Source organism: Ylistrum balloti, unplaced genomic scaffold, assembly GCF_031769215.1.
Source record: "Ylistrum balloti isolate Yb309-2 unplaced genomic scaffold, AGI_CSIRO_Ybal_v1 Utg370038, whole genome shotgun sequence".
Taxonomy (NCBI): Eukaryota; Metazoa; Mollusca; class Bivalvia; order Pectinida; family Pectinidae; genus Ylistrum; species Ylistrum balloti.
The window spans coordinates 2,819,568-2,845,531 of NW_026782097.1; the positions used below are offsets into that span (position 1 = coordinate 2,819,568).

At 36.4% G+C, this 25,964-nt stretch overlaps 2 protein-coding genes across 2 annotated transcripts in view; both read right to left on the reverse strand.

Annotated features, from left to right (window-relative positions):
- The window catches only part of LOC132548979 (probable E3 ubiquitin-protein ligase HERC1), a 68,958-nt gene extending 54,547 nt beyond the window's left edge, over nucleotides 1–14,411 (reverse strand). The window contains exons 1-18 of the mRNA XM_060212881.1: nucleotides 13,464–14,411; nucleotides 13,030–13,131; nucleotides 12,068–12,292; nucleotides 11,549–11,780; nucleotides 10,956–11,035; nucleotides 10,536–10,632; nucleotides 9,437–9,580; nucleotides 6,570–6,697; nucleotides 5,856–6,000; nucleotides 4,487–4,658; nucleotides 3,959–4,093; nucleotides 3,352–3,517; nucleotides 2,914–3,039; nucleotides 2,192–2,374; nucleotides 1,660–1,815; nucleotides 1,086–1,218; nucleotides 800–991; nucleotides 330–509 (exon numbers count right to left, since the gene is read on the reverse strand). Of these exons, the coding sequence (XP_060068864.1) occupies nucleotides 330–509; nucleotides 800–991; nucleotides 1,086–1,218; nucleotides 1,660–1,815; nucleotides 2,192–2,374; nucleotides 2,914–3,039; nucleotides 3,352–3,517; nucleotides 3,959–4,093; nucleotides 4,487–4,658; nucleotides 5,856–6,000; nucleotides 6,570–6,697; nucleotides 9,437–9,580; nucleotides 10,536–10,632; nucleotides 10,956–11,035; nucleotides 11,549–11,780; nucleotides 12,068–12,292; nucleotides 13,030–13,131; nucleotides 13,464–14,411 (3,544 nt within the window). The remainder of the gene's footprint in view (nucleotides 1–329; nucleotides 510–799; nucleotides 992–1,085; nucleotides 1,219–1,659; nucleotides 1,816–2,191; nucleotides 2,375–2,913; nucleotides 3,040–3,351; nucleotides 3,518–3,958; nucleotides 4,094–4,486; nucleotides 4,659–5,855; nucleotides 6,001–6,569; nucleotides 6,698–9,436; nucleotides 9,581–10,535; nucleotides 10,633–10,955; nucleotides 11,036–11,548; nucleotides 11,781–12,067; nucleotides 12,293–13,029; nucleotides 13,132–13,463) is intronic.
- A 6,169-nt stretch (nucleotides 14,412–20,580) lies between these two features.
- On the reverse strand, nucleotides 20,581–25,904 carry LOC132549013 (tRNA-uridine aminocarboxypropyltransferase 2-like). Its single transcript, XM_060212925.1, has 6 exons — nucleotides 25,706–25,904; nucleotides 24,551–24,641; nucleotides 24,228–24,322; nucleotides 23,169–23,355; nucleotides 21,587–21,715; nucleotides 20,581–20,953 (listed from the first exon to the last, which is right to left on the reverse strand). Exons 1-6 carry the CDS (start codon nucleotides 25,813–25,815, stop codon nucleotides 20,777–20,779), a joined length of 789 nt encoding a protein of 262 aa, XP_060068908.1. The 5' UTR covers nucleotides 25,816–25,904; the 3' UTR covers nucleotides 20,581–20,776.
- Nucleotides 25,905–25,964: the final 60 nt, after the last annotated feature.

The following is a 25,964-nucleotide window of genomic DNA, read 5'->3' on the forward strand; positions in this document are numbered from 1 at the left end:
ATACATTATGTATATCATGTATTGTTATGTCAACATGTTAATTTTTTGTACTCGTCTGTAATGTGCTGATGTAAATATGTGTTTCACAGGGACCTATTGTAAACTAGTCGCAAGTCTAGATATGCTACCCTGTTTAAATAAAACAATTTATTATTACTATCACTGATAACCCTTAATTATCTGCCAATACATATTGCTGTTGCAAATCAACTTTTTTTGTTGTCCTGTATAAAGCCCAATCAATGACTTTGCCTTGGTCACCTGGGTTTATAGTTTGATGAATACAATAAGTTTAGTTTTGAACTCTTTCGAAAGCTCTGATACATTACCAAGTTGAATAGAGGAGATCTCTGGTCCATTCCCAAACAACGTTTTCTCCAGCCAGTAGGAACAGTTCTTCTCCTGTGTGGACAGAGCTACGCCAACAAGCATCCCTCCAAGGCACTGGCCAATCAGAGTAGCACATGTCCTTTCCATGTCAACAAGCCACACCCACTTGTCCAAGTCCCCTTTGTCCTGATTTGAATCTTAGGGGTAAAAACAAAGAGTATTGATCAGGCAAACTAAATGATAAACAAATCCAGCAAGAAAAATCTAATGAGGTTTAATAAAACTGAAAATCAAGATTTTGTTTAAACAGTTTGAGAAAACTTTAAAATAATAATAAAGATTTTGGCTGTCATAAACATCAATAGTCATACCATAGATTATGTCATATTCTATTTCATGGATATTCATGAAAACAGTAATGGCTGAGACATAAATCACACAGACTAGTGACTAGGTCTGCAAATCTTACCTTCAGAAGTTCCTTCAAGTTCTATAGCCTCCAGTACATTGACTATTGGTAACATTTTACACAGACGATCCAGTATTGGCAACAAAGCCATGAGGTCATGGAGGAGGGGATTAACTCGCTCTATTGGCAGCAACAGCAGAGAGTGCACCATGTGGTACAGCATGGCACCAGCCGGAGAATGGTACAGGATGTCTGTAATTAATCACACAAACAATGATTAACATAGATTAAAACCACCACTTCTATTACTGAAATAAAACACATAACACACTACAGCCTGACATACCTGCTACAGAGTTGAGGAGTTGTGGAGAGTTGGTGTGACTGGTCAAGACACTACAGGATTTCTCCAGAATGTTCTCTGCCACCGGTAACATGAGGAACATATGCTGGTGTAGCAAGGAAATAGCTGGTGCAATCTGAACACAAAACAAATTACAATTATACAGAGTTGTTTCAAGCTTCACATCAATTCTTCATTATCTGTCTTGAAATAATTCAAGTACTTAAATTTTACTAGAAAACCATTACAATTATTTCACATATAAAAATTCTGGTCAAAATGAAAAGGACTAGAAAATTTCTGTTAGATATAAATGCTTCTGCCCCAATGTGTATCATTATTCGATGAATTTGCAAAAGACCTCTGATCTCTTCAAACCTGACTGATGACCATCTCAATATGATCAGATGTAGAACTGTGTGTTATGATACTATGGAGTAAATATGAAACAAATCCATTGAGAGGTTCTCAAGATATGACACTGATTCAAAACAGGACGGGACTGACATGGGTAACACTACATATCCCCATAAAATAGCCCGGGCATTAAAAACTCTCTCAGTAGGAAAATACCTACCATGTGATCGTTGTTGGCCTTGCTGTAACAGTAAGCCAGTAGATGTTTATGTAGTGAGGATAACAGACTGTGTAGGTGAGGAGGTGCCAGGCGCTGACAGATATTTCCATCCAAAGGTTTATCCAAATTCTTTTCATACTCGTTCAGAGATTGTTCCTATAAAGAATATGTTTAATGAAATATCACATTCATTCCTTAATATGAAATTCACTTTTGTAATATCAGAGTGAATATCGGATCTGATATTATTTCTTTTGAAATTACTGATATGTACCATTGTCTAATGGAATACTGAAAAATCTTTCATTTGAAATGATCAACAGTAAAAATATCTCATGGCCTTATTTATTTATTTTTTTTTTTAACAAGTAGATTTCATGAGTGCATCATTAATCTACAAAATTCAGTGCCGAGAAATAGTTACCATACATCCTTGAGCCCCAATAAAAATACCTGATTTTACAGTACTAGAACTCTTTTGGTTCTAAAGACCTGGTGACGTTATCACCTAACTTCTTATGTAGAAACTTACTGTTTCATGTGCCAGGTTTCTGAGGATGGTCTTCATCAGGATGGCAGCCAACTGTAGGTCAGACATGCCTGACTCTCTAGGACTAGCTACCACCCCCGTGTCTGATGACTCGGTGAAGCCAAGCAAGGAGGCAATGTGACCATTATCCTGTAGACTAGTTAGGATGATACTCAGCTGCATTTGCTTTGAAAGAAAATTGAAAATTTTCGATTCGTACAAAAATTACATGGTATGCTATCAATATACGTAATTTTTTATATTCTACAAGAAAAAAATCAATGTGATTACCGGTATGCTAAATGAGTGACAAAAAATCAACTAACACAAATCAGTAGATATGTGCTCTAGATACAAAATTTTAACAAAGGGCAATAACTTTGTAATTAAGGGATTGTAGGCCCTGAATTTGTAACATTGCACAATGTTTTTTCGAGTAGCATAATAAACTGAATTCATTTTACTACAATTGCAAAACAAGTTTTTCCATCTTACATTAATCACCCTTGTTGGCCTGGATGGAAGCACACGATGGGTCTTACTAGGAATATGGAGTATCCAGAAAAACCATGTGGTTGACAGGTGACCCCATACCTTTTAATATCCATTGCAGTAATCACACCTTGGATGGCTAGTGAAAAGCAAGTGTGTTACCATTGCGCCATCTGACCACCCTACTACACAGTATACATCAGACTGATTTTTGTAATTTAATGAAGCCTTACCTGCCCTTGTGATAGACTCTCCCATCTGTCTTGTCCTTGAGGTAAAAGGGAGTGGAGAAGTTCCATTCTCTCTCTTAGAGGAGGTAGAAGCAGTGGAGCTCCTACAGACAGTGTCTCTGTTACGATCTGTAAAAGAGTCATCACCTGTACTTCTAGCAACGACGTAGAGGTAATTCAAAATCCATGGTAACATTAGCTCACCAACTGATCTAGACAAGCAAATAAGTTTTGAAATGTATGTAAAATGTTTATGGAACTCTATCATTGCTCAGGATTCACCAGAAACAAAGACTCCTTTTGGGATTCAAACAGTTCAAATGCCTTCCATTTTTCAAATATGTTTAAATTGGAATTGCTGTCAAAAACTTAAACTGAATTACTGGTAATATGCAAAAAAAAACCACCATTTTGAAAATTTATGCATTTGTATTAACATACCCCATGTATGGTGGCTGGCATGTTTGTATCTATGAGTCTAAAAAGAAGGTTTCTGATTGGTGCAGCTTGCTGCCCGAGGAACACATTGGTCATCCCTCCAGCTACAGCTAGTGACAGATGGGTACCCAACATCTTCAAACACAGCTGGACGAAGTGATGATGATCACTGCAATGTAAACATTGACATTTATTAAAAATCATAACACTAAAACCAAAAGTTTGTCTTAGTAGGAAAACTGACTTTAATAAAGAAATACTCTAATAAGGTACAGAACAATGATTCCCTTGAGAGACATTTACAGGAAGAATGCTCAAAATCTGCTTCCCTGGAGAGGTGCGTTTAAATATGCTTCAATACAAGTTTTCCTGGGGAAACAATCAAAGGCATAACATTGTATAAACTTTTGTGGGATACCACATCACAATAGGAATCTTTTGTACCAAAGAAATTAGTGAAGTTATTATCTAATGAGCTAAATAACTGTGTTTATCTGTTATAGGATGATCCAAATTTACCAGGGCATAATAGAAACCAGCTGTTTCTTGTCTTTGTTATTTTCCAAATTAATTCATTAACACTATCACTTAGACGTGTTTTAACACTTACTGTTTGGTTGTAAAGGGTTTGGGCGGTTTATCCTGATCAAAGCCATCACAGTAGTGCTCTAGGAATGATCTCAATGTTGCAAATGTGGCTTCCTGCAGGTCCACACAAAATGGCCTATGCCATGCAACCACATGTCTGTGAACAAAGTGCAGCATAATATAGTGTTACTCAATTTTTCTACAGCTTATAAAAAGAATGGGAGACTTGCACAGTTGATGAGGATGATATATAGCTTTAGTTCTTTTAATGTAATCATCCCTCTTTCCAGAATAATACTGGTCAAAACTCATAACCCTGGGCCTTAAGGTTATTCAGAAGAATGTGTGTAAAATGTAAACCATATTTGATCTAACAATGATACTGGTGTCCAAAAGAACATGATTCCAAGGGAAAATACTGTCCTATTTTTAAACTAGCAGATTAGGAAAAGATATAATAATATCAAATACTTTAAACAAAATACGTTTATTTTGTAATGAGATATAAAGAAAATCAAGATAGCATGAAACAAAAGATTTGTATATTTACCTGTCTGTAGGGAGGGAGGTCCAAGCCACACTATGGGAGGTACCAGCAGATATCTGGTGAACACTGACTCCCTCTAGACCTAACACCTTCTTAGGGCGCGTGATCGGACTCTGGGCATGACCCTGTCCACATTGGCCCATGGCATTGTTACCCCAGGCAAATACCTCACTATCTATGTATATAAAACAAGAGGCCTATAGGGTCTGTATTGCTCACCTGGTTTTGTTTGGCTGAAACTGCTATGTTCAAACTACAGGAAGAGGATTTCTAAATTTCCCAGAACACAACATACATATCTATTTCCCCATTGGGCCCCACTCCTCTGTCAGGGGGTCAGACAAACAATTCATGCTTCATACCATTCCTATAAGTGTTTTTAAGAATTTGCCTTAATTCCACTCAAATAGGCCCTGCCCCTCCAATCCCAAAGTGCCTAGACCCATCACATATACAAAAATGACTTGCAATTACACAAGGATGCATCAGAGCATATCTGGGCAAAATTCATTTATTTCCACAAAAGTAGTCAGATTTTTAAGAATTTCCTTTATTTTCCCAATTGGGCCCTACCCCTTCCAGGGTCAAGATCCAGCTTATACAAAACTGATTACACTTCACGCAAGAATGCCTTAAACCAAATTTGGGCAAAATTCAATCATTCCTACAGGAGGAGTAAGTATTTAATGGAATTCCTCTGTTTTCCCTATTGGGCCCAACCCCTCCCACCCCTGGAAGCTTGAGACCCACCATTTATACAATTTCCCCATCACTAAAGAATGTTTCAGACCAAATTTGGGCAAATTCTAATCATTCCTACAGCAGCAGTGGAATTTTAAAGAATTAGCTCTATTTCCCCTATTGGGCCCCATCCCTCCAGCACCCATAGGGTCCTGACCCACTGATTGTATAAAAATTTGCTCAACTTCCCACAAAGATGCTTAAAACCATATCTGATGAAATACACTTGGACGTTCATGACTAATAGCGATTTGTAGAAAAAGTTGACAAACAGACAGACAGACGACAGGCATTTTGCCTTTTGGTATAAGCTCACCAGTGCTTTGGACCAGGTGAGCTAAACATCAGTGCACATGACTTGTTAATACAGATTCATAGTAATATATGCATGGAAAAATCTGTGTTAAAAGCTTTCAATACATGAAATGTAATCAGAGAAAGTAAGGGAAGCTGGACTTCTTTGGATACAGTATTACCATTTATGGATTAATATTGAGTCACAAAAAAAATCAAAATATGAACAAAATATTAAGTTTCATCATATAACATTTTACTATGAAATTGGTTCTCTTTTTCTCTATTTCTTCATTTTGCGTCCTATAAATGTCAGATAGTCCTCTAACAGACTTACCATGTGAGAGTGCAAGACAGTGACTGTCTCCAAAAGATATGTCTACTATTCTCTTTGATTGAAGGTCCTCCACTAGACGTGGGCGAAGGGCAGTAAAATCTTCAGATCCACAACCTAAACAGGACCCACAACCCCAGGCGTACAACTGAAACACCAAAATAATATAACTAATGCTGTTACTTCAGATATAACTATACTTTTATATATCAAATTTATTCTTTGTCTTTACCTTAAAAACTACTAAAATCTGTATTGAAGTAATTTTGATCCTTAATCTATTTCATAACAACTCAAGAAATTTACTGAATTATGGGACTTGAGCACCTCTCCATCTAGATTTTGACATTTCTGTAGATCACTTTGCATTTTCCTTAGTTACCTTCTAGGTTTAACATTTAGGGCCCTTAGCACAAGGATGAATCTTAGAATGATGAAACCTGTATGATACAGGCTAATTCAGTGTTTGACAATATTGTAACATGTAAATTATCTAAATTTGTATTAAATCTTGCTATTCTCTCATGTGTCTTTTGCACCATCTTTGAATTATACAGCATCATGTGGATTTCATGGAGATATTTTCTTATCTCTGTGTGATTCCTGTGCCTGGATATTCCCCCTTTTTCTGCTGTGTAATATCTACACATGAAGCCTCTATACAGAATACAGATAAAAACATTTGATTACCTGCCTAGCCATCTAACAGTTACCCACCTGACCAGTCGAGGTAAGTGCCATAGAGGCCTGGCTCCCACAGGCCACCTTCCTTATGTAAAGACCAGCCAAGGCTTCAATCAGTTTTGGCTTGTACTGCTTGTTGGTGTCTCCATGTCCAAGTTTTCCTACAAGACAAACAAACCTCTGACAGAAATGGCGACTGAATATTTATCTGATACATAACAAATTGGTTACTTTGGAGTGAGCGGTTAAAACAGCTTGAACAGCTGAATCTTCAAAGAATTGGGAGGCTAAAATCAGAAATGAGGCTGGATTTGGCACATGCAATTTGAGGAAGAGAAGAGGGGGGCAGCCAGCTATACCTGTTCAAATCTCAATAGCTTAATATCATTAGTTTCCAGAATTTCCGTATAAAACAGGGCTGGTGCATGTACATGTTTCTGAAATGTTATAGTATTCAGAATAGGTTAAATTGGAACATATCATTAATGTTTTTCCTTACTTTATATTTCACAAAAAAATTTGGAAACTGTGCATTTCAAGATTTACATGTGTAACATTTTCAACATCAAGTGTAAGTATGATTGGTTATAGTGGAAGAATTCCAAGCTGTCTAAACCACTTCAACAAGTTATGTGAAATCGGCCTTACACTCTGACAGTCACCCTGCCAGTGCTGACAATAATTTGAGCAATAAATGATTTAATGAAAGATAACAACATCGATGTTTTGATATGACCAAATGAATTTTCAATTTGAATTCCATAAGATATGTTACATACCCATTTCAGAAAGATGATTACAATACCAGCAAAGGCATAAGCAGCCCCATGAAGCTTTTTGGGGCATGTTTTATATATGTTTTTATATCTAATTAATTCATGAAATTTCATGAAATTCAAATTAAGTTGTTTTAACATCATCTTAAACTTTGTATAGGAAGTGTGTTGACGGAAATTTAAAGTGCCACTCATAATGATGACATTGACATGCTGTGGTTTGGTGTCCCTTGGGTCATTGTAAAAAGAAACAAACACAATTTAAAGTAAATTATTGCTCATGTTTGATTACTTTCTCATCATGTCTTTTGAAAAACAAGCTTTTTCGTTATAAAATTGATCCAAATATGCATACCAAAGATTCATTTTCAAGACATTTCGTTTAGCTGCATGGCGCCCTCTCACACAATAATCTAACCATCATGAAAAGTTCCAAATGACAAAGGATTTTTTAAACAAATTCTAACACTTGGTTTGCACTTGTCAATCAAAAAACAAATGCACCAGATTTCCCTGAACCTAGCTGGATCTGAAGAGTAAAAGTTGGTTAGTAGGGCAGTGACAGTGTTTACATAAGTTGTTCAGGTGTGATGCATGGCCTTTAAGGCATAAATCCATAGTTATTATCCTCACTAAACTGTGATTTACCTGTAGGTGTTTTTGTGATAGTTGTCAAAATGAAGTGATATCAATGATATTAAGCAATGTCCATGTGAAAAGAAGTGACATCATCAAATGTTGGATTACATACAATATCATATTTTCTGGATTATAAATTGCATACCCGACCCGCGAGGAAAAAAAGTGTGGTTTATATGTGGACGAAAAATAAAATCAGCAAGATGGAAAAAAGATGAAAAAAACCAGGAAGCGTACCGGTACAACCAATACGAGGCTGTATTTAGTTTTTTTATGAGTACCTGCCTATCTTGTGTTTGTGACTGAAACAGATCATCTAGAACACTCATTGCAATCATATACAGGATGATTTGAAAATTGAAAAAAATATAACATTCTTGTGGATATAATTAATCACTGATCATATCTTCTGGACTTTCAAGGTTACTTCAAAGCTATAGCGGTTAAACCAACCAACTTTGGTCAATGTAATGGTTACCACTTTCTAATAAGGGTGTGGCTTATTTGTGGATCAAATCGAAAAATTCGGCTCTGCAGCTTATATACTGGTGTGGCTGATAACCTGAAAAACGAGTATATAGGAAAACAAGTGTTGCTCAGAACTGTATGTGTCACCTGCATGAAGTGTCACGGTCACCCAGAAACTGAACTGGATGTGCAACGATCAACCATGAAGTTGTAATACCAAATTTCATTTCTATAACTTGAAGCATAACCAAAGAAAGTCAAGAAAACAATATTCCCAGAGAATTTTCTAAGTTCAAAGGGGCAAAACTCAGCCAAGAAAGGTCACAGACAGCCAGGAATCAAACTTAATCTGTACCCTTGCAACAAGAAGCCACATACCAAATTTCATTTCGATAACTCAAAGCATAAGCCAAAAAAGTTAGGAAAACAATATTCCCAGGATATTTTCTAAGTTGAAAGGGGAATAACTCTGCCAAAAAGGGTCACAGACAGCCGGGAATCAAACTTAATTTGTACTCTTGCAACAAGAAGCCATTTATCAAATTTCATTTCGATAACTCAAAGCATAAGCCAAAAAAGTCCGGAAAACTATATTCCCAGGAAATTTTCTAAGTTGAAAGGGGCATAACTCTTCCAAAAAGGGTCACAGACAGCCGGGAATCAAACTTAATTTGTACCCTTGCAACAAGAAGCCATTTATCAAATTTTATTTTGATACCTAATTCCATAAGCCAAAAAAGTCCGGAAAACAATATTCCCAGGAAATTTTCTAAGTTGAAAGGGGCATAACTCTTCCAAAAAGGGTCACAGACAGCCGGGAATCGAACATAATCTGTACCCTTGCAACAAAAAGCCATATGCCAAATTTCATTTCGATAACTCAAAGCATTACCTAAAAAAGCCCGGAAAGCTTTCGTAAAAAAAGTGACATTAACTGACATGACATTATGTGGTTTCAACTGTATAAACTTATTTCTCAATAAATACACATTATTTTTGTCTGTTCACTATACAAACCATTGTCTCCTCCCCCAAATGACCAGACATGTTTGCCATCCTGAGAGACAGCCATGGTGTGGGAGCCCCCACAGCTGACCTGACCCACGCTGGAAATATCTGCCACTCGTGTAGGGAAACTTTTACTGTTGCTGCAACCATGACCTTTAAAAGTAATACAGACATCAAATGTGATGCAATTTAACCTAAATGTATCTACTTCATGGTAAGACTGAATTTTCAAATTTAAACTTTATCAAAATTAATGAGTTATCAGCATGATAACATGACACATTAATTTCCACTACTCAGACACCGGTCCAAATAGACAGTATCACAGAAGTGAAAAATAGGACAAATTTGTGTTGCAAAATGGAGGTAGAGACAAGGAAATCACAACGCCTCTGGTCAACATAAAAACAGTAAGAACTGGATTTTGTCTACTGGTAGACTTGTTTTAAGACCAATATATTGCAGTATACATATATCATTGTAGTACTTAATAAAAAATATCAAACTTTGACCATTAAAGAATCAAGAAATCTTATTACTTCACTTAATTCCCTAATACTGATTCAACACTCCCACAAAACTGCTTCTTTCATGAAGTGTACACAGTTTTTTTTTTTTTTTTTTTGTAACTTTGAATTGTCTTTAGTCACTTCCTAGGCTTCAAAACTTAGGGCCTTACATCACTGATCATTCCTAAAAGGATGAAATGGCTTTCTGATGCAGTTTCATTCATTGTTTGGCTCTAATGTATCTAAATTTATCTTAAAGGGTGCTATTCACTTGTGTGTCTTTCATACAATCTTTTGGAAAATAGAGACACCCAATAATACTTCTTTGTGAAATTAAGATGATAGTGGGTCATAACAAATGATTTGATAATTACAAAGTAATCTGTAGTAATTCCAATTTAACTAAATACCTGTGAGTGAAGAAGGGAAAGAGAAAACTTGCTATGACTTTCCACCTCCTCCTGCTTATTTTTACCTTGTAAGTGGCACACGAGGGGGAAAGTCTCTTCTCAAGCATCATTATGCTTTGGTGCTTATTTTCATTTTTTCTTACTTTACATTTTACATATATTGGTAGAGAAGAAATCTGAGACACATACCCAGTCTGCCATAGTCCCCTTCACCCCATGTGTAAAGTTCCCCATCCTCTGTAACTGCAGCACTGTGTCTATAACCAGCTGCTACACACTTCACAATCTGTAAAATTGGATACATCCTATGGCCTTAACACAATGTAAATATCTTAATCTGCTTAGGTATTGTTATAAGGTTTTGTATTCATTTCTTTATTTTTCTTTAGGAGGGACTCATCTTTCCTATTCTAGAAAAAAATCCATAAACATTTAATCAACTCAAAAAATTCAAGATAGCTGTCTGTAACTTCAAATTATGTCTCATGTGACCTAGAAAACAGAAATTATTGTGATACACAAAACTAAGATTTACATTTGGTACATAGAGAGAACTAGATATTTATTTTTTTTTTATTTTTTTTTTTTATCGAAATCTGCAGCCTTTACCTTCCCTGCCAATGGTCCTAGGACAAGCTTAGGATATTTCACTGTACAACTTGAGCCATGACCAAGCTTGCCATAATCCCCTGCAAAATCAAAACACATACTCAATTATAGAATCCAACTACTGGAAATCCAAAATGCTGTAATCTATAGCAGACATATTAGATATATTAGAAAAATACCTGTAAACAAAGCCAAATAAAGTGCAAGATCACTGTACAGAAAACTATAATCAACATTTTGTTATTACAAGCTAACCTTTACATAATCTACAGTATGTTTCTTCCTCTCCTGTACAAAACATACAATCAAATCATGGTTAAGATTTTGGGCTACCACAAAGAACCTGTTGAGCAGACATAATTATAAATACAAATTCTTCCCACCTTCACCAATTCTATCTCTGTCCCAAGCTTTATTAATAAAAAATTATCTCAACTCTTCTTAAAAATTTGATACCGACAACCATCTCCTGAGCTGTACACTTGCAACACCATTTCTCTCCAATATCACCCAAGCTTTATCCCTACAACACATTTTTTCTCTCCCCTACCACCCCAGTTGTGTCCTTGCATCAAACACTTTTTTTCTTTTACCATCTCCCCAGCTGTATATTTCTCCATCAGTTGACAGAGCCAGTGTGTGTCCGTCAGATCCCTTCGATGATGAGACTTTCTTTATTTTCCTGTTGGGTTCAAAATTTAATCTTTTGGGTGTTGTTTGGTTGTTGGAGTCTCCCAAACCTAGTCGTCCATAACTGCCTTTGCCACAAGCACTGATAGAGCCATCAGTGTGTATTCCAAATGAACAGAACTGACCTGCCTCGATCTGTACAAAAACATTAGATGTGATAATTGCAACTGCAATTAATATTTCAACTAGATATACTATCCCTATGGAAAACTATTTAATACTGCCGACAGGTATCATCATAAATAATCAACCAGAAGCCTCTATTCTGACAATCTGAGGTTTATCATAAACAGAAGAATTTGGTTCACTTATTACTTTATAGATTCATGAAATCATATCAAGATAACACAGATCTAGCTAAGTCGTATGGTATTAGATAACTCTCCCAGCCAAATATTGTTAGTTGGAAAACAGGTACATACTTGTTGACACTCTTTAAAAGATGTGGCTTGTTTTGGTGCTAGTATTTTTTCCTGTCTGTCCTCAGCCAGTTGATGACTGCTGTTGCTGCCCCAGATGTAAACCTCACAGCTACCTCCAGCTCCAGTGCCCATATTGTTGTTGCTGTTAGAAGTCAATGAATTGTTGGAGTTCTCATCAGGGCCCAGACAGCAATTACTCTCGTAATCTGCAGCTAAACTGTAAAGCTGAAATAAAAAGAAGGGGACAGGACCTATCACCATATACACATGTACTCACGCCATATGGACACCATACGTTTTCTGAGAAACAACAATACCATGAAAAAGCCAAGATCTCGAACCAGCATGCGTTTTGGTTGTGACCTTGGTCATACTTCCAGGACTCTTTATCCTATTTGATTAAGATAACATATTAAGAACCTCCAACTTATTCAGCAAGGTAGAGGCCACTAACTACTACTAGGGAACACAATCTCAAAATGACCCTGGCTGTTCACACGGTGATAAATCTTAAACAAATAAGCTACTACAATGTTGAATCTATTGCACCAAGATCACAATAGAGAGACAATATCAGATTACATAGCAAATAATCAAATATAATTGTAAATAGTACTGCTATTATAAATCTATGGTTGTATAAATTAATATTTTCTGTTACGTTTTTGGAAATGTTACCAGTTATTTACCAATTTATATCAAAAAAGGGGATTTTTTCACAAGGTATAAACTTTGTAGATTGAACAAGGGGAACAGAATTCACTTCTGATCACTGCATCTGAGGCCAGTAATTTTGTGTTTGAAAGCTAAAATCAGTTTTGTTGGTCAAAAATACTTGCTTTTGACTACTAGCACTTAAAAAAAAAAGTTCACGGCCAAACCAAAAGGACAACATAATTCCATGCAATGTACAGCATATGTTCACAGATCATTTAGACTAGGGGAAGTAACTCAAGTCCTACCTCTTCCAAAAGTACAACTGCAGCTAAGTAGAGAGGGACTAAGCCATTCTGGTCTACTGGTGGGTTTCTTGCAAACATTGAAGTCAATGTCGGTGGTCCTCCCTTTTAAAAATAATTAAAGTACACAGTAAATTATTCAATGCTGTTAACCTTGTGCGCATACCTAATGATACCTTTAGACAATAAAAATATATGTGTTGACATTACAAATTTCAGAAAAACATGAAGGGTTCATTGAACAACGATATGCATACAAAATATCTGAAGGAATTTCTGCTGTAAGTACAACAGTATGTGTAAGTTTATTACCAGACATGGGCTATATCTAAATAACAGATAAGTATGGTAATTAATGTATTAAAGTATATGTTAATACAACTGTACTTGTGAAATTGTGACAAAGAAAAGTTGGACAGAAATGTTTTCATTAATACCACTGATTTGATCATCTGCGTCACAATATCGGTAAAGAATTTCCAATTGATTTTCCCAGCTTCTGTTTTTTCCTCTCCTTTCTGATCACAGAGAACTGTTACAGACGTGTGTAGTGCCATATCCACCCAATCAAGCACATAACAAAGTGAGCCGCGCTGAGCAGCCAGGGAGATCATAAGTTCTGATGCAAGACGCTGTCCTTCTAAATCTGCTCCAGACTGTGGACTAGCAGCTTGTCGTAAAAATTTGTTGACTTCGTTCAAAGATTCAATACCTAGATGAGTAATCTTTGCTTCATTAGCAAGAGAAAGGGGTGGAAAAGACGATACAACAGAAATGGCAGTTTGTAGAATATCATTACATATACAAAAATGCTGCAACTTTCCAGCTAACATCCAATTTTGCTTTAATAGTGAAAACAGCAAACTCAACCCTGTTTTAACACCAAGTTCTAACAAAGCTGTATTTCTCTGCGACTCTGACACACATGAAGCAACACCTTCTGTTTTTTCAAACACTTTTCCTGATCGCATCCCTCCAATAAGTTCAGATTTATCTACGCCAGACGTGAGGCAAAATTTGTTGTGGTGTTTGACAGACACGGCTGTGTATATTCTCTGTAGAACCACAAGTCTTTTGTAAAGAGACTTTGAAAAATTGGATAAACTACATACAGTTTTAGCTAAATTAAGCTGGGATCCCAGTAAAGCATTAATCAAATGTTCTTGTTCATCTGCACTGACTCCATCATTGTCAAAGTCTGGGAGAGTTGGACCCCGCAAGTTGATAGCCTGCAGTGGCAATTCATTAACCTCCTTGTTGGTGATAAGTCTTTGGTAAAATCCATCCATGCCACTAGGCATTGCTATCATTTCACAGTCTTCTAGCACCCAACTGGAATGGAAGTGCTCCCCAAACTTGGAATGTATGTGTACATTTACAGCCATGATGTCTGAAAAATTAGAAATAAAAATAAAGATAATTATCTATACCTAAATGTTACATTTATCAAAATAGGTAGTTTCATTCTTAAACTTGTACATATGTTCTAGAACTAAGATACCTGTGATTTATAAGTATAATGGGTTTCTTTCTTTCTTTATATATTTCAATCCATGTTGGAAATTATGTAGATGCTGGGTAGGGAGAGGGTTTGATTGCTAAATGCGGGGGATTCCATTTTACTAATGTTATATGTTTGAATGTGAAAGGAGGCACATGTCTAGAGGTCTGTTTGTGTAATCAGACAAACAGGTCTGTTGTAACTATAGATGTAACATTTCAGTCATAAATCTGAATTGATCTGCAAATATCAATACAGGCCTCGATATGCTAAGTCGAAGCTCTTCAGAAAGCAAACTGAGATCAGTAAGTCCAACCTTATTTCAAAAACAAACAACCTTTATCCAATCAGTCAGACAGACAAACGAAAATGGTCTTGTTCTAGCATCTGCTGGGATGAGTGTGTCTTTTGTCAATTTTATAGAGGAGTATTGTAGCAGATGTCATTTTTTTAAAATTTCTATGTCTCAATAAAAACCCGGGGCCTCAGACTTACTAGTCAAAGATTAAACGATTAAGCTAAAGAGACGTTCTCTCTAGCAGAACGGTATATTTAGGCTAGTGCTTGCTAACCCCCTCCCAAGTCCCAAAAGGGATTATGTACTTACAAGACTTACTGATCAGTGTGTGTACCATAAGTAGGAATACATCAAGGAATATTTTATCATGCACAGTTTCAACTACTATCATGGACTTAAGCATATGATTCATTCCCAACCGAGGACTCTGTTACATATCATAGTACATCAGGGCTTTCAGTAAACATACACTTCCAGACAACTGCAAAACACGAGCGTCTGTACAGACAGTGTTGTTAGTGGGGTGGAGAAATTAAAATCAGTATATCTACCTGCCGGTCCTTGTTATTGTCCTTTTTAATTCCTCGAGTAATGAACTTTCCAGAATTCTATTCCGCGATTGTCAGTAACTACTTCGTCAAAAGCAGGCCATTTATGGCAAAAATATGGTATTCGCAAATCCATACTCCAGAAGTCTGGAAGTCAGACAGTTTTTTTGTTACTTGGGTAGCGCTAATATCCGGAAGTCACGGCCCAATAATACAGGCAGAGCCCAGGACAGCGAGACAAATAACGGTATTGAGTGAGAGTGACTAATAGGGTTCATCGAAACAATATCAATATGCGTTAGTGATACTAACATAAGAAAATGAGGTAAACACATCCTTGAGATAACAGTGGTAAGTTTTATGCTTAGAAATGCATGAACGTATGATATATAGGCATAAGAAACTGCCTTATCTTTTTGTAACACTGCAGAAGAAATTCAAGTTAATTAACCTTGCTGTCTTTTCAAAATAAACTGTTATAGAAAGCAAAACCATTTTATCAAATGCTCACTTTTGTGACAAGTAATTTCTGTTAACTTTTGATAGTTGTCAAACAAAATGTATGTTTAAGCTATATACAGATGAAATACCATCCTCAACGTATGCCACTATCTGTCCGAAATATAAAAAAAGACAAAAAAATCTTTAAACAGATGGAATTAAAAAGCCGAGTAATTTTCCGATTGATTCATGTAACTTTTATTATACATGACTTTAGTTCATTGGTATCATTTTTGTTGAGAAAATGACCTTCACTTCAAGCGGCCGACAAACACTCTCTGGTCAAGCCCACACAAACTATATCGTTGAGGCACATGCAGATAAGATTAGATAACAGCAGTAAGGAGAGGAGACTTCAAGGCTTCACGGCTCAGTGAACAAACACACTAGCTAAAACCAGAGGAGTCACCACTCACTGGCGTAGGCAAGGGGGGGGCAACTGTCCCCCCTCCCCCCAATTGAGTTGCCCCCCCCCCCCCCCAATTGTCCCAGAGGTGACTTTTGTGAAACGTGTAAATCCGTTATTTTCCTTCAAAATACGCTCAAAATGCAGGAAATGGAGCCAAAATTTTCAAAATTTTCTGGGGGAGGGCCCCCAGACCCCTCGGCAAAGCTTCGCGCATTCGGCGCTCGCGACGCACGGCTTCGCAGGCGTTGCCAGATTTTTGCCCTCCCCTCCAACTTTAGATCCTGGCTACGCCACTGTCACCACTGGGCCTATTTTCTTAGTTTCTTATCCCACTCTAATACCACAGAATTAGTTGTATATCTTTATCCAAGTCAGTTGTATCATAAGTCCCTAGTAAATGGTACTGTTATTTTGCACATATTTGTAGAAAGATTGCTGTCACGTATGTTTTTCTATGGTTGATTAATGTATATATTCAATAGAAAATACCTCACGAATTTAAAGGTTTCGTTTCTTGGTTGTTTAGTTATAGTCATTTACAGAATGTCTTTTTATTGTGTTGAGTCATTCTGCAATCGATGACTAGGTGATACTTCAGAATTTCAGAGACACCGAACTAGCCAGATCGGTGAATTACCGCTGAAAGTGTGTCTAGTATGTGTACTTCATATATAGTATTATAAGTTTTTTTTCACTATGGGTTTTGAAGGGAACATAGCGTTTAGAAAAAAGTTTCATCACACAATACGCTTGTTATTCAGTGAAGTCGTTGTTGTCATATATCCGGGAGCGATTTTCATTGGATACGCCAGCCAAATATCGATTGTAATGTCCTATTACGGACATAAACGTTACACTCTGAATTAAAAACGGCACAACCAAAAGGTTTCCTCCGTTAATACTGTCCTCTATATTTTCACTTTAAAACCTCACAAAATGTTGATTTTGGACCCCGCCAAACCCGGGCCCCGCCCAGTCCCGCCAAACCTACAAAATTGATTTCCTTTCACAAATAATAATGCTTAGATCAAATTCGGACAAAATCCAATCATTTCTTCTGGAGGAGTAGGATTTACAAAAAAAGACTTGCAAAGTTTCACCTTTTTGCCCCCAGGCCAATGGGGGTCGGGTCCCACTATTTATACAAATTTTGTTCCACTTTCCCCCTCCAAAGGACACATCATACCAAAGTTGGTAAAAACATTTTGTTCAGTCGTGCATGACTATTAGCGATTCGTAGAACAGGTTGACGGACGGACCACAGGCACTCGAGGCCAGGATATTATTTTTTAAACATTGATTTTTGTTTTAGTAAACTCACCAATTAAAATCTTTGTTGGAAATTTAAATATATTAGTTATATAAATATTTAGGATACCGGGTCCAAGTAAGCTAGAAAACCGTTCGTGGTCGTCATTTTACGTGAGGGATATTACGTGCCGGTTGACAAATCATTGATTTTTGGTCCACGGTCATTAAAAATACACCTTTTTTAATGACCGTGGACCTCGGATTTGTCAACCGGCACATAAACTTGAATTCTGCTGATATTTCGTTTAAATAACGTCAGTTATGAGTGCTAAAACAAAAATCAATGTTTAAAAAATAATATCCTGGCCTCGAGTGCCTGTGGACCCAACAACATATTATCATGTCCATTCGTCACAAAACTCACTCGGATTTTGGCATGAAATAAGAATGAGACTCCCGTGATTTCATAGGAGATTCTATATCTTTTCTTCTTTTTCACTCTTATCGTTTTTAAAAGCCACTGATTTGTATTATCTTGGTCAGGTGAGATGGACTTTAGTAGTGCTCAGTCAATTTTGAAACAGACCAGACAAACAGAATGAAAGCCAGGATGTCGTCATTCTGACAGTTAAATTTTGTTATCGACATTTCTTGCAAAGCATTTAATGGATCAGTCTTAAAATTCGTATGATGGTTATCCTGATTCATTCTTGTGACGCTCCATTTTCAGACTGACCAGAAAAAAAGTATATCTGAAGGGCGGCCATCTTGCATTTCGAAAATTAAAATTTGTACTTGTTAGTGCTTGTTGGATCTTGCTCAAATTCTGCCTTGGTCCTGTTGGTACCTGCTTACTTTTTTTAATGAAATGAAAAAAAAATGATTTGGTTTTGTATATTGTCAGTTGAAGATCAAAACCAGAGTTTGAATCAATTGTTACGGTATTTTATTTTTTTTAATCACAAAGAAAGTGATAATAATTTAGTCCGTTAGAAAAAACCTTTTTTTCTCCCTGTCTGGATTTAAATACAGAAAAAATCATTGCAAGCACAAAAGCTTAAGGGCTTTCATCCTAAACCTTCAGTGGCTTAACAACAGTAACAATAAAGTTTATGTCATAAATACTTGTTATTGTGACAAATTTTGTTATTGTGCCTGTCAAATACACCCTAATTTTTATTACAAATGTGAATGTAGCAAACTGGGTAGATGTAGCAAATTGGCATGCTATATCCCGTCAAATATGTCCCAATTTCTGACAAATGTTAATGTAAAAAAAATGTTGTGCTGGTCAAATGCATTCTAAATTGTTACAAATGTTATGGTAACAAATTTGAACACAGTATCCTGTCAAATACATTCCAATTTGTTACAAATATATTATTGTAACAGATAGGATTGTTGTTATAAATTGGCATGCTACACATGTAGTCTGTAACTTTGGTGGGGGCTGGTATCACAGGAGGAATGTTCATAAAATACAATATACTAACAATGTTTGGGTGACCTATGACTTTCCAGAGGATGATGCAGAGTGAGAGAGTGTTGATATTTTTGTTGAGTTCGCCTTGTAAAGACATGCCAGGACGAACAGCCAGGCTTCCGAAAAGATCACTTATGCACGGACCACATCGCATCCATGTGTATCACCAACAAGCAGTTCCTGGAGAGTCAGACCCCTTTGTACAGTCTTTGTGGATTTTCAGAAGAAAGTTGACACCATCATGATGGTGGTTGACTTGGTCATGGGACAGTCTACAGCAGGCTGGAGAGTCGGTATCCAGTGGCCCCTCACGAAGCAGCTAGAAGACCTGGCTGTCGCAGACAACATTCAGCCTTCTCTGCCAGAAGCAGGGAAGACTTGGCTCCAAATCAACATCAGGAGGACCAAGGTCATTAGAGTGAAAAATGGACAACATGATCTAATGCAACTACACCAAGAAAACATTAAGGAACATGATAAGTTTGTCTGCCTGGGCAGTGTAGCCAGTAAATCTAGCTCTGCAACAAGATCCAGATCTTCAACACCAATGTGAAGTCAGTCCTACTCTTTGGTTCAGAAAGGTGGCAAGTGACCTGGACCAGCATGAACAAGCTACAGACAATCATTGATAGATATGTTAGAAACATCCCCTATATCAAGGGGCCAGAGGTTATCTCCAACAGACAACTTAGGGACATGACAAAACAAGCCCCAACAGAGAGAAATATCAAAAAGCAATAATGGGGTTGAATAGGTCACAAGCTACGACAGCCTGCATCCAACCTCACCAGGTAGGCCCTTGACTGGAATCCACAAGGGAAGTGGAAAGTGGTTTGACCATAGCAGACTTGACGGAGTAGCATTGATGTCAAGATGAAGGCTGCCAGAATGACGTGGACCAAGCTAAAGAGGACCAGTCAGAACCGAGTGCATCTGAGGAGTTGTTGTGGCCCTTTGTTCCCCATGGAATCAAGAGGCATAAGTCAAGTTGTCTTGTAATATAACCAAAAAAACATGAACACCACGCAAAATGTATAATTTTGAAATCACATGGGAGGGAATTGCTTTTCAGATGAAAATACCTATATCAAATTTTGTTTGATTACACCTGCTTTTTTGGCCTGATCTATCATACATACAAAAATATCAACAGTAAACATGTAAGTAACATTACATCTACACACAGTTAGGTGTGTCTTTACTAGTTTTGGTAATCAAATGATAGAAATCAAAGGGAAATAACTCCCAAACCTTGTATTCTACAGTTTGTTTGCTGAGTTTAACAACCTGTGAACTGCCAAGGTTATTTTGAGGTGGCCCCTTGTAGTAACCACTGGTGGCTACCTTATCTAACAACATACAGGAGGCCCATCACAGGCCTGATTAATTTATTTTAAACCATGTCAGAACATATCAGTCTCTTTTCCAGATTCCCAAGAAACAGAAAACAGCCACAGGTAGAAAGTGTCAAATCATGCAAACAATCTACTAGCTGAGCAAGGATCACACCTTCTTTAAATATCCCTGTCAGAATTTAACAGTACATATAAGCATATTCTTCACCACATTTATCATCATTTATTATTGAAAAAACACACACAAAAAAAACAAGGAAGAATAAAAAATATCATACAAAGTTTATAACAAGATCAATACTATATCATTAACCAGCATACTATTCATTGCTGGTTGGGAATCACGTAAGTTTCATCACATCATAATTTATCATATACTTGGAATCTAACAGTCCACATCAACGTCAGCTGCTTGACTGTTCCAAGCGATTCAGTTTTTCTTGTTCTCTCTTTTTAAGGAATTTTTTAGAGAGAGGTTTGTTCCAAAGTCCATTTTCAATTTTGTATGTTTTACTTTGATGCTGAACTGCACCAAATTTCATCTGGAAATTACACAGTGCTTCAAGTGGCCTGGTCAGCATCTGAAACAAAAAAAAAGTTCTCTCAACACCAGTTAACAATTTGTAAAGGTATGGGGTCACCTGTTTGACTATGTAGACTTTTTCCCCCCAAGTACTCCTTTTTTCTCTTAAAGTAAGACCTTCCTGTGCTGAAATGTGGGCTAGCAAGCCTGATTAATTCAAGTTCTAATGTTTTGTTTAGCAATTATTGTTATATGAATTAAAGCTGCATTTTTTTTCTCTCAAATAGAGACCTTCCTAGATATATATTCTTATAATCTAAGATCCAACAATTTCATTTAAATAACTACCCAAATATGTAAAACTAAAATTTTAATTTTATACTAATCATACTTTTTCATTCTTGCAATTTCATCAAACAAAAAATTAAAGTAAAATACTAAATATTTCTCTCTATTTCTGTCTTGTTTTAGGTCTACATTGATCAAATGAGAAAAACAAATCATTACTTCCTGTAGACTTGTTGAAGATGGATTGCTGAAAATGACCATAAAGCCATATGCTAACAGGGTACCATAATCATATAAATAACATATTAACAATAATATTTTATTTATCCAGAAAGCTTTATATCACTAAAGTATCCTAGCAAATGTACAATCACAAACTTTACAGGAAGTTAAGATGAATTACCTCAAATATTTCTGGACGTTTTTCCAAGATGGATATAGCTACAGCGGCAGACTCGAGTGTAGAGAGGGCTGTGTCTGTAGGCTGAGTCCGGATCACATATTTACTGATAGGGTTATTGTTTATTTGCACCTGATAAACATAGCAAGCAGATAGGAGATTAATGCATTTTTATCTTGAAAAATATCTGAATGAGATTTTAAAGAGGCATCAACAACAGACATCTAAGTAAACTTTTACATCACCAACCAAAAAATTAATTATCTTGACTGATACATAGAACTTCATATTTATAACAACAGAGTAAATTATGTTTTGCATAAACTTTAAATTTCTTGCCAAAAAATCAAATAGGAGAAAACTCTATTGAAATGGAAAAAAGTGTATGAAAGTCGTAGATGTGTATCCATGTGCAAGACCAAATACGTGGCAAATTCTACGAAGTTTGAAGATTGTACAAAAGACAGAAATACATTGCACCTTTTGATACAAATTTTTAGTTAGATACAGTAGAGTAAAACAAGAGGCCCATGGGCCTTAACAGTCATCTGACTACAAAATCTTACAGCAGAGAGAAGGGTTATTTTTTTCCACTTTGATTGAAATCTTTCTAAGAAGCTGTTTTCCATGATGCAGATGGTAGTTTTGGTGAGGAGTAGGTAACTGTAACAGGTGTTACCTATTATGTGAGAGTAAAGTTGGGGCTCAATCCAACTAGTGAAACTTAAGAAGTTTTGAAATAGGTGTTGCACAGGAAAACCATGATTACACAATCATGTAACAAAATGGCCTCCCTGACTACTGTATCAAAGATTTGACAAGGTCGAAAAATAACAACACAACACATTGTTGGCTACCTTTCCTTGACATTCCCATCAATTTTAGCTCAATGGCACCAGTGGAACTGGAGAAGTTTAAAAGATGTTTTTCAAGATGACGGTCATCTTGGATTTCAGACGTACCCGAAAAATAACAGCCCTTGGTCAGAACCATCCCAGCTTCATTTCACGCAAGTTTAAATAATACCCCCGGTAAATCAAACTGCATCATACAGCTCTTTTGTACTTCTAGGAATCCAAGTTTGAATTTGTGCAAATTTGTACTATAATCCTATGTACATTAAGGTTGAAAATAGTGTAATGAGATGGTGAACAGATTATAGGGGAAAAATAGACAAAATGGTAACTATGTACTGTAGTATGCACAGGATTACATACTAGCTGAAAAGTTGGTAGATTACTAACCATCTCATAGACGATTTATGTCAATGCTTGTGCACTTCACACTGGTCATTTCTCTGCTATAGCACAGGGACTTGGCACAAATTTCTGACCCCCGGACCATGGTTCAGGAATTTCTGCCAAGTCCCTGTGTGATGAAGGAGGCAAAGAATTCATAGAAACATTAAACCCAATTTTCTACTGATTGTTATAAGATCTTTTATTCTAAGAAAAGTGCACATTCTGATGTTATACTCATATTGTGAACCAAATTTAAGTAGATGATTTCACAATAATTCTTAACTTAATGGGGTTTAACATTACTTCACCGTTAATTAAAATGGGTTTGAAAAAGGTATATTTACCTTTCTAGGGTAGGACAGGATCTTGTTGGCACTGTAAAGGTTTTTGGCCTGGGCCCATGTACCGTCCAGCATCACAAGATTATAGCTGTGATGGTGGTGAGGAAGATCTTGAATATCCATTGCATCTTCACCAGGATAAAGTAAGAGGGTGTTTGGAGCTTTCAGAATCTCATTTACCTGGGGATACCTAGAAAAGAAGATTTTGATAAAATTTCCTTAATCAAAAGTATATATTTAAATTTTAACAATATTTATTGACATTTGCAATTTACAATTGACATGAGCATCAAATATGTCAAGTTGTAATGATCCCCTATCTGTGTATGTACGTGTGTTAGAGGCCTGGTACCGTTATAGTGGTCAGGTTACAAGTTAATCTTAAGTTATCCAATGTATTTGGTATGTCACCCAGGGGTCAATTTCATGGATGCTGGCCTGCCAGACAGACCACCTAGATAATGGCTAATTAGGTGTCTATTCATGATCATGAGTATGTGGTGTCTGGGGGGGGGGGGGGGATAGATTTAGGGGTTTGACACAGGACAGGCACTGATAACGTAAACATTTACACAGGGGTTTAACTAGTGCTGTGTGAGCAGATGAGTCAGTCGTGTATAGAACTTTCTACTGTTAACATCTTTCAATGAGAATATAAAAGTAACATCTGCATAAAACTGTTGTGTTGTTATTGAGAACTTGCACGTGACAAAGTGACTATTGACATCAATATATATTTCTGTGTCGATTTTGTAACCACTTTATTGTTTATTTTATTTTTACTTTTCTATTGATTTGCTCCGATCTTCAGCTCTACATGCATAGAGATTACAATTTCATCACACTAATATGGTAGCCTTATTCTAAGCTGGGTTTTATTTTCACAACAAGGTAGACTAATTAACCACTTACTTAATTGCAAAACTTTCTAAGTAAATGATTACTAAATCAAAACATGTTTGACATGTAGGCATGAGACTAGTGGGACTGAAATTAGGCAAAGATTCAGTTTTCGAACCACTTAATGTTAATCTGCCTTTACATTCATATATCTATTCTTACCTATGTTCTGAAAATTTCTTGCCAACAATTATGTGACATTTTCCAGGCACTAGTCCTTGATATAGCATGGGAGCAGTCTTCAAGCGTCTGGAAGTCTGAAGGAAAAGTGATTAAACACTTCTTACACTAAGGATCTATTAAACTACCAGAAAACAGGAATGTAACTTTTAATAAATCTTTTTCAATAATAAAACAGAACTCTTCTTGACAAACTCTATTATCATCTGAACAAAAATATCTAGAACTGTTTGATTTATCTTTGAACCACCATGTTCAGATCTCTAAGCAAAAAAATATGTGATTTTTGATAAATGAAAAAATACCTCATATGGATGCTGTAGTATGTAGATATTTGTTTTCACATCCAGTCGTTCTTTTGGTAAGTAAGGACACCAGCAAACAGTTATGGGACGACTGCAAGAAAAAGGTTTTGAGTAATATAATTACAAAAAAGGATTTGGCAAGATAATCAGGATGGGTATCATAGTTTATGGGAGAAAATGAGAGACAATATCTTTGATAAGTAGGTAATGATACACTGGGAAGGATCTAGTTTTATTCGCAATCAATTTCATTAAAACAGTAAATGCATATAATGGGAGTGTACTTTCATTGTATCTAATTGTAGCAGATCAGATCATCAGAGTTATTCCAACTGTATTATTTCTGAGATTTCCTGAGAGAGAAAATGTTGTATTATAGGGATTAACCAATGGGATAGAATTACAAGTTTACGAAGAAGGTGGTAATAAATTTTATCAACTCTGATGCTTTCTTAATGCAAACTATGATGAACATGCAATATTCATAATGTCACGTCCAAATTTCATTCAAAGAAAAAGTATAAGAAATCATGCATATAAAATCAAGGATAACATTTACTTCTTCAACATCCATATTTCAGTCATGAAAATGCTTCATATATATATCTCCTTTGCTTTAATTATAAGTTTTGTAGAAAGTTTAGGAATAATATGAGATGGAAAATTATTTCATTTTAGGTCAAACTTAATGCATGGCACGGGCAGCGGAAAGGAGCGTGGCGTCCTTAAAACTTTGACTTTTATACAGTATTTTAGATGGACCCAATGGTTAGATCATTCCAATGTGCGTTAACCCCATTTCAGAAACTCAACAAAACCATTGTATTTCATTTGGTTTCCATCTTCAACAAATTCGGAATCATTCTGAGAAGTAGTGCCATTTCTTATTTTCTTAGCTGAAGTGCCTGGAAATTTCCGATTCACTGTTGGATTTAAAAGAAGATTATAACTGATTGGAACTGTTGATTTCTCTCTTCTGGTCCTTGTACATGTACTGTAGCATGTTTTCTCCCCTTTGATCCAATCTCTCGATGATCCTTTACCTGTTGTACAACGTTAGATATCTATAGGAAATGGCATATGCGGGGCACAGTGCCCGACATGTCTTCCTTTACCGTAATCATATCATCAACAAAACCACACTATACACTTTACCTGCATCTGGAACACATCGATCTCCTCTCTTGTTCAGCTTTTTCGTCTTCAACGAAATAATTACAAAATCCTAGCAAGTCATTTTCACTATCATCGTCAGCGGAGGCCATTTTGATTCTGTGACAAGAAAACGCTTGTAAGAATCGATTTCTACGGTAGCTTTTTGCGTAACCCGGGGCCCTTTGGCCACAAATTGTCAAAGTGAAGTGTCTTGGAATTTGTCATTGGCCGCCATATTGGAATGAAAACGATACCTGCG

Excerpts from the sequence above, each read along its gene's own strand:
- LOC132549013 (XM_060212925.1), bottom strand. The coding sequence starts at position 25,815 with ATGGCCTCCGCTGACGATGATAGTGAAAATGACTTGCTAGGATTTTGT. Across the intron at positions 24,323-24,550 it reads TACTACAGCATCCATATGAG|ACTTCCAGACGCTTGAAGAC; the intron begins GTATTTTTTCAT and ends CTTTTCCTTCAG. Across the intron at positions 23,356-24,227 it reads AAGAAATTTTCAGAACATAG|GTATCCCCAGGTAAATGAGA; the intron begins GTAAGAATAGAT and ends CTTCTTTTCTAG.